The sequence below is a fragment of the Egretta garzetta genome, unplaced genomic scaffold (genome assembly GCF_000687185.1).
Source record: "Egretta garzetta isolate BGI_Z169 unplaced genomic scaffold, ASM68718v1 scaffold42, whole genome shotgun sequence".
NCBI classification, from domain to species: domain Eukaryota; kingdom Metazoa; phylum Chordata; class Aves; order Pelecaniformes; family Ardeidae; genus Egretta; species Egretta garzetta.
In genome coordinates this window covers 949,326-958,315 of record NW_009258782.1, presented here as the reverse complement: position 1 = coordinate 958,315, position 8,990 = coordinate 949,326, and the positions used below count along the sequence as shown (strand labels likewise).

Below are 8,990 nucleotides of genomic sequence, written 5' to 3'. Positions count from 1 at the left end.
CACCCAGGGCTGGGGCATGGGGAAAGCTGGCCAGCCTGCCGTCGCTGTGTAGCATCCCATGCCTGAACATGCACACAGACACTCCCCCAGAGACTCTGCCACGCACGGCACCAACCACATCTCACATCTTTCTGAGTCTGCCACATTTTTTCACCAAATCCATCAACTTCTAAATTACCCAGGAGGTGAAAACTCCTCCCACTTAAATGAAAAAAAAAACAAACCACAACCCAACAAACTCAACCCATTAAAACGCAAATAGTAATCTTCCAAAACATGCATCAGATATTTGATTTCACCTTGTTAACAACTCAAATTTGGAGGCCAAGCTGTCCATGCTGAACAGAGGCAGGTAGGTGACCTCAGAGCCAGATAATCCAAGGTAACCTCCTGGAAGCCCAGCACATGGCCAAACGTTTATCCTCTCGGTTGCTATACTGGACTTGATTGCCTTCCAGAAAGCTGTCCTCCTCCCTGCACGCTCTTGGTGAAATGTTACAACCCACATCTGTGCAATGCTTGGGTCTGCAGTCTGAAATATCTCCTTGACTCTGCCCTTCAAGATAGCTGGATAAAGAGGGGCAATGTAACAGCGTCCATCACTTTGACAGGGACCGGCTCTTTTTGATGTCTAAGTAGCGAGCCACAGACAGGCTTTTAAAAAGATTTACTCACTAATGAGGACCAGCAACTGGCTGTGGTTAAGCTATCCCTCCTTACCTGTGCCCCAGTCTATTTTCTCTAAGGATGCTTAATGTTCTTTGTCAATAACCATTTTTTTTTTCTGCATATAAACTTTGAGTTTGAATGTCTTTTTGGGTCAGCGCATTGGGGTAGAAATACTTCACAAGAAGGAGGATTCCTGAAAGCCTGAAACTGATTTCTCTCATTGTGCTGGAAACGCTGCCTTCAGGATTTCCACTTCTAATCCTAGCTAGAACCTCAAACTCAAAAACCAAAATGGGAAAAGGGAAATGAAATTGCATTTGAACTCTTCTAAATCTCTGAAGAGATTCAATGTCTCTTTGCAGCTGGCTAGTTTGATCTAGATTTCACTTTAATGCAGCTACTTAACTCACAACCAGCTAAAATGAAATGGGCTTGGCCTTTACGGTGGTGTCAGGTCAGTCTGTCATTAAGGCCCTGTGGAGACCATGGTGCAGACATTTATTGCTGAGGTCTCCCATGGCTCTAATAAAGAGGACCACAAGAGCAGGAGAGGAGCTACGAGGGACACAGCTGCCTGCATTCCGACTCAAGCGCGGATGAAGGAAATTGGCTGGGGTTTCTACTAGCAAAACCTCTGACTGCTACGTCCTTAGACCCAGGCAAAAGACTATTCGATCTAACTGCAGTTTTCCCAGCTGAAAATGGATACCTAGGGCTTGACATTTGGGAGACAACTGGCCATCTGTCAACAATGAGCTATTAGGTCCTTACAGGAGATTACACAGGGCAGCACGGTGCTAGGCAAAGAGCCACAGGACTGCTGCAGCAAGATGGGCCAGAGGCACTCAAGCCTTATCCCTGACAAAGCTCATTTTTGATCACAGTGGCCAAGCCATGTTCCCTCACTTACTTCTAAAAAATGCTTGCCAGCATCTAATGCAGACTATCTCTGTTCACAACTGGCTGGGAAGCCGGCGTGGCTGATTTCCTGGCAGTTTCCCTGGGAATACCCACCAGATGCTATAGGCAGCTTGTCCCTAGTGCAGCCCGCCAAGGAGCAGTGGAGGTGAGAATTAATACATGAGAACCCCTGGGAAGGTTTGGGTCAGGAAAGGAGCATAAGCTCAGGTATTTTCTGGTCTGGTTTGATGGTCCCTGCTAGATCCACTAAGAAGCAGATTTCAGCTAAAGGCCTTCTGTGGCACCCTAATGGCCCTGCATCTGGCCAGTATTTCCATGTAGACTGTTTGCAAGGACAAACTGAGTCCCAGCACATTGCTCAGCAGTGAAGGGATCCCCCAGCCTGTGATGGGGCAAGCATCTCTTGTAATGGACATCTTCCAGAGAAGAATTTTCTGGACAGCCCCATCTTGGGGCTCCATTCCTCTCCCCAGGGCTGTCGGTTTGTTCATGCCCTCATGCATCATGTCTGTGGCATGCAGGGCCATGCGCTAGGACTCTAAAAAGCATCGCAATTATTTTGTCTAAGAAAAGAATTAATAAATCAAACCACCACCATCATCAGATGCAAGCGGCACGTTAAGCCACAGGGCTACCCTCGGGACTGGCCTTCACGCACACAGTAAGCATTGCAGCTGTTTACTCAATGCATCCCTTGGTCACACCGCAAGCTCCTGCTCGGTGCTTGGGACACCTTTGCCTTGCAGAGCATGATAGAGGACTCTGCTTGGAGGAGGATTTTCTCCCCAGCCAAGTAAACAGGCAATGCTTTACATCAGGCTTGTAGAGGACAATTCCAGGGTGTTGGCAACCCAAGACTTAAGGTACCACCAAAGAGGTAACGAAGCAAAACAGCATCTTGAATCCCATGGAAACAAAACCAAAGGAAAATGAAAGTCTTGCTTTGGGAGCAGGCAGGGCTCAGAAAGATTTTGGTTTGTAACGCAGTCTACCGACCAGACAGGTATATCTCCTTACTCCTGCGCTTTTTCTCCAAGCGTCTCAGCCGCTTCTCCTCCCTCCGCCGGGCCTCCTCCGCCTCCTGGTGCTGTCGGCACTTGTGAAAGTTCTCCACCACGACCCCCACAAACATGTTGAGCACGAAGAAGCTGACGATGAGCAGGAAGGAGATGAAGTAGAGAAGCATCCAAGGGTTATGGTTCTGGATGGGCTGGTGAGGTGGAGAATTAAGAGAGAAAAAGCAGCATAGACAAGATGTGTGTAAGTCAGGATATAGGGCACTCTGTAGCACAAGACAACACAGTATACTTGTGTGGGGAGGAGGAAAGGGCTGGGAGGAGTTAGGAGATTTTTCCCAAAACAGTTTCCTCTCATTCACTTTCTCACCGACTAGGATTTTACTTTTGTTGTAAAACCCGTCCTAGCCTCTGTAAGTTGGCTTACAGGATTTAATTATTTTGGCATTTATTTCACACACCTTAAGACAAATCTCAGTGGATGTGCACCACCCCACCTGTGAGATCGTTTTAGTTACAGGTAGGCCCCAGCTATTTTTTTTTTTTTTTTTTGAGATGTGGGCTCATGGTTAATGTTTTTCAGTTGTTACAAGATCTTCAGAAGCCTGGGAAAATTAACTACAAAGTGTTACTGTAGCTACAACTGGGTACTACTCATCTAAGACTCTTGACTTTCCTCTGCAAATGCCACATAACACGCAAACTTAACAACGCCTCTTTCACAACATTCCTGGTTGTTTCCCATCTTGTGTGAGTTTGCTCTTATTCATCTTGTCTTCTGTGAAGCTGCTGTGCAATGGCACATGCAGCCCTCCTCAAGTACCACCATTCTAATTAAAAACCTCATCAGTTCTTGCTTGTGTACTATATGGGGTGCAGCCACTCTAAAAGCTACTCGGTGGAGAATGGAAAACCTTGGCAGCCCAACGGGCAGTCAGGACTTCAAGAAGGCCCGATAGCTCTGCTCCTTCCTGGGACTTCAAAAACACCAGGCATGAGACTTCTGAGAGCAACACATCTGGACCCTGCAGTACATTTACCTGTTGGTCAATACCCACGGCATCCAAACCATCGTACATGATGTTCACCCAGCCATCTTTGGAGGAGAGGACAAACAAGGACATGAGTGCCTATAAGAAAACAAACAAACAGAAAAGATTGGTCTTGCATTTTAGTCCCCAGAAAAGAAACTAACAACAGACAATGCTCAACAAAACCAATCCACACATCATCTGGCCTGGAGTTGGTGGAGAAATGCAATGTATTGTGGCTTGCTTTTATCTGTTTCCATATCTGTCTTAAAAGTGAGGAAACTATGGTTGTTAATGCTCCTTTCCCCTCACATATAGGCTGACTTTTGCTCAGACACATCCGGCTTTCTGGTCACCAAAGCATGATTAAAAATCCGTAAGTCAGGCTGGTCCAATGTCATGGGGTTTTAAAAAGCAGTAATATATCCCAGCTCCTACTATGGGCTGTCTTGCTTTTCAGCGAGCATAAAGCACCTTATTTTTTTCATTTGCAAATGTAACAGCTAGAAGTCAAGAGACTAAAAGTGACCGTTGAAGTCCATCCATGGGGACCGCATGCAAAGCAGTGGCTTTAAGGCAACACTCTCCTATAAACAAGGAATTGTATAACCCTAGGGAGTCTGGCTTCAAGAGATCCAAGAGGTGACCTGATCCATTTTTACCTGGTATGGGGTGCTTCTGATAAATGCCTACGTCATTCTTGGAAACTTCCTGTGACAGAGGTTCCACACCCTCCTCAAGGAATATATTTTAAGTGAACATCCATTAAAAACCGGTACAGAAAATCCCTGCAATGATGAGTTTACCTGTCCTAAATTGTCAAAATTGTACTTCCGCCGAACCCATTTGTAGCGTGCATTAGTGCAGTCAGTCTTCGTAGTGATGTTTTTTACATCAGGACCATCACAGTAGTAGAACTTGCCTTTAAAAAGCTGTATTTGAGAAGCAACAAAAAAAAAGGAAAAAACAAAAAAGAAGCAGCTTTGAAAGTCTGTCCCCTGATTGATCTTTCTTTCCCCTAGTAGAGTTGTTTGCCAAGTTCAAATTCCTTTCCTTCCAGCTCAGATACCTGTCTTAACACACATGGCAGGAAAACATCTCTGGTGAAACTTCAGGCCCTGAGACACTGTTGTGTACTACCTCAGACACAGAAGGAAGGTGATCCTGCAAGCCTGCCCTGTCTTGTTGGGAGGATGACAATCTCCCCTCTGAGGAAGAGATATTCTATGCAGCCTGGCACACAGAGCTGGAAGGGAACTTGGGAATTTGTCTTTTCCTTCCCCTACCCTCAGGCAGGCTTAGCGCTGATGCTGTGTTGTCCATCAGGGAGGTCGTCTCTTCTAATCCTGAGAACCTTCCAACGAGCAGATGCCAATCCCACCCCGGAGCGTTTCTTCTAGGGCCTGGCTCTTCTTTCCTAACACCTAACTGGAATCTTTCTTTGGAGAGATTTAAGCTCATTACTTCCACCTTAATCCCAGGTGGTGAGAAAAAGAGCTTCTCTCTTGCAGCAGTCACTTACAGATGGCCATGATGAGGGAAATACTCTACCTGGACCCCTAAAATCCCAAAGATAATGAAGAAAGCACAGCAGATGAGAACAATATTCCCAATAGGCCTCAAGGAGGAGATCAAGGTTTCTACCACCAGCTTCAGACCTGGGGCTCTGCTGATGACTCTGGAAAAAATGGCAAAACAATAAAGCTTTTAAGTTTTATGCATGCCCTGTTATTCTATGGTTGCTTTTCCTCCTCTGCTTGGGTTGCAGTAAAGCTAACACAACCCCCTCCTAACTGCAGGCAGCATTCAGAGACAATTAGGACTTATTTGGACAACCAGAACATTCCAAGTCACATTAGATGGAATTAAAAAAGTGTAAGGCACCCTGTCAGCAGGGTGTTGGGCAACTGCTTACTAGTAACAACAAAGAGGGAATACTCTCTATGGGCAGAATATCACAGAGGTTCCCACCGTAGGGCTATTTGTACCTCAGTCCAGAGAGCTGATCCCCTCTGAGGTCTCTCTGGTCCAAGCAGAGGGGCACACACCAGGCAGGAGCCTGCTTCCTAACACAACACATGCAAACAGCTTCACAGTGGTATTAGAGAGCATGTCTTGTCCTCTTTCTACAGGCTTAAGTGCTCACCTGCCCTACTGGCTTGGGCCCCACGACAACTTTTCAAAGTAATTTCAATTTGTTTCCTAATTAGTTCCTGTACTGACTCTCAGCTAACAGGAACTTGTGATCAACAGCTCCACAGCCAAAGGGTCATCCCATTAAAGAGCAGCTTGCTTGCTTGCTGTGAGGCCATAAGAGGCCAGGCATTCTCCAAGCACAGCCTGAAGCAGCTTTTGGGTACTATGGAGAACAAGCATTTTCCTTTCCTGTATGAGTGCCTGGAGAATGCCTCTCCCATGGGCGTGTGAAAAATGTGTTTGGGCACGTAAGAGTAACTAGCCCAAGCAAGGTTTTCTGGGAAGGTGGGTGTTTTGACTGAAGAACATCAAAGCTTCTTTTTAGCAGGGGCCTGTAGAGGGGAGAGGATATGACTCCCTGCAGGTAGCTTGAGCTTGCATGGCTAATGATGCTTTCCTGCCTGCCAAACACAGAGAAAAGAGGAGGGTTGTATGCTGCAGGGACAAAGCGTTTCAATAGGGTCTTGTTTGGCAGCAAATAATGCGGCAGTCTGAACTGCACCTACAAAGTGTTAGGAACGGTCCCTGGAGTAATCCTAGGAGCGGCTGTGATAAGTGAAGCCGTCGTGAGAGGTGATAAATTCCTCTCTATTAATAGGATCTGGCCTAGTTATTCTCCAAGACCAAGTCCCTTTTTTCCCCCTTATGTTTACTTATGAATCGCCTATGCCCTGATTTCTGTTCCTAGTAATGTGTTAAACAGGTGTCCCGAGGTGCTGCCAGGCCAAGGCTTGTCCAGGTTGACCCAGAGCGGCTCCTGGTGAGCCAGCACTGCAAGGGGACCCCGATGCCACCAGCAGAACAGAGCATGGGAGCAAGAGAGGAGCCAGAAACACTCAGAAAGTTAATTGTCACTACGGAAATACAGAGCAGCAGACAAATAGCTGTTGTTCTTGTGGTCATGGGCCTAAACAAGATTGCCTCTTCCTATTACTCTCACAAGCAAGCAGCTTTTCATCAGAAAGCCTACAGGTCTCAGGAGATGCCTATCTTATTTCCCCTGAAATTTCATGAAAAAAGGCTTGTGGTTCTTGCCAGGCAGGATGGAAATAGAACAGGAGCCGTGAGCTGATAAAAATCCCCCAAGCAGTGACACTCTTTGTTATTGCATAATCGTAAACAAAATACACATTCTCTTTATTCCTTTTCTCAAATACTGAAAGTGTCTCCCCCTTCTCTTCCTAGCTGAGAGCTAAATTGTTTTGCCGTGATGTTAGATATGCGGGCACGGGAGAGTAGGTATAGATGCTGGAGCTTATCAAATTATTTTCAGCACCTGTTCAATTGCAAATTTTCTCCCAGCCAACACGACCTCTTTGCTTGGGAATGACTGTGAGGTTGTGCAGTTTAACAAGGAGCCAGACTGATTTGTAAAACAGTGATAAAAATGCAGCGTGGAGGAGGCATTCACTGCACTAACTGCCTGAGTACGATAACACCTCGCACTCCAAACTCCATCTGCTCTTTTCCATGCTGGTGAAGATGAATTATATTATAACTAATTTCACTGTTTTCAAACAGTTTCACTAGATAAGAGCTTCCCAAAGATGATTCTACCCATCCTGTGTTTCAGCTTTTTTGTGTTATTAAGCAAGACTTTAATGGATCACGTGCATTTTTTCAAACTCCTTGATCTATCAACACAACACAAAATCAGCCACCCTATAGCTGAATGTACCGGAGAGGTCTCAAGGTCCGCAGAAGTCTCAAAACGCGAAGGACACCCAGGATCTTAGCTCCGCCTGCCGATGCCATGGAGACAATAATGTCAATGATAGATACAAAGACCAGGACTCCATCCAGGACGTTCCAGCTGCTCTGCAGATAGGTGTTCTCCCCCGAGAAAAAGCCAAGAGCTACCACCTACAGCCAGGAGAAGAGAGACATTTAAATCTTCACCCAGATCATAACTCTGTCATGTTCTGGTCTCTGCTATGCCTCACTATGGGCCATTGGATGAAGATGTAATTACCTTAACCATCATTTCAGCCACAAAGATTGCAGTGAAGATGTAATTAGAAACACTTAGGAATATCCTTTCCTGTAAAACATAGAACAAAAAGAGGTAAGTTATTTAAGACGGCAGAAAACAAACGCCTTTCACCTTGTGGGGTTCTTGCCCTTACAAGACTAAGATCTGCACCAAGGGATAAAATGACTCAGGTACTCACCGTACTGTGTGGGTCTATGTCTGGTCGCTCCAGTGCTATAGTGATGCAGTTAAGAAATATGAAGACCAGCACCACGTGATCAAACATTTTGTGGGCAATGACCTTCTGGCACATCACTCGGAACCTGAAGAAATGGTGGGGAGAAAAATATCCTTCAAAAAAAATATCCTACGTTTGGGTCAGCAAGAGACTCCCACCCGAATGGCCTGTCCTCAAAACTCTTCAACAGCTGTGCCACCAGCATCAGCCCAGGTGGTGAGCTAGTCTCTCCACAAGCTTCAGCCATTATTATCAATGCAGTAAACAAGATGTAATAACAGCATTAATAAAATGCTGGTTAAACCACCCTTCTTCCTAGACAGGCATGGAGTGAACCATGCGACAATTCTGCCCACATATAACAGAAAAAGTTACCTAAAAATCAGGAATTTGGTTTCTAAAATTCTCAGTGTTTCTGCATCAGAGAGGGATTTTTCTCAAGGGGAGGCTAGCTAGAAATGTAATATTCCATTACCACAAAAACCTGGCTGGCTGGCATTTCACTGGGATTTCTTACCGATTCTGTGGGGAAAACAAGTAGAGGGACCAGTCTTCATGACTCTTGCACCACTGTGGTTTGTAGGGCTCCAGGACTTTACGAATTCGGTAGCAGTAACTCTGGATAGAAAAGAAGAAACACCTTTTCTTCCTCTTTTATTTTCCTGCCTCTAACTTCCACAATGCTTTTGTGAAAGGGGGCAGCACATGGCATTTCATAGCACATACCACATAGGGAGTCATGGCTTTCGGGACAGAAATGTGGCAGGCATTCTCACATTTGTCCAACAAAACAGGGAAGAAAAGGGTGGAAGAAAGGGGCTGCTGTACTGTGAGATATGAACATAACAAAGCAAGACTTTCTAGGCAGGTATCGTTTTGAGATCCAAATTTGTGTCAAAACCAAAAAGGCCTCAAACAACCCAAAAGTTAAATAGAGAACACTCTTT

General features: G+C 45.6%; 1 protein-coding gene across 1 annotated transcript in view; it reads right to left on the bottom strand.

Moving 5' to 3' along the window:
* The window catches only part of LOC104135730 (voltage-dependent T-type calcium channel subunit alpha-1H), a 126,499-nt gene that overhangs the window by 32,229 nt on the left and 85,280 nt on the right, over positions 1 to 8,990 (bottom strand). The window contains 8 exon segments of the mRNA XM_035889125.1: positions 2,587 to 2,800; positions 3,647 to 3,736; positions 4,444 to 4,569; positions 5,189 to 5,315; positions 7,512 to 7,696; positions 7,806 to 7,874; positions 8,005 to 8,128; positions 8,561 to 8,661. Coding sequence (XP_035745018.1) covers positions 2,587 to 2,800; positions 3,647 to 3,736; positions 4,444 to 4,569; positions 5,189 to 5,315; positions 7,512 to 7,696; positions 7,806 to 7,874; positions 8,005 to 8,128; positions 8,561 to 8,661 — 1,036 coding nt within the window.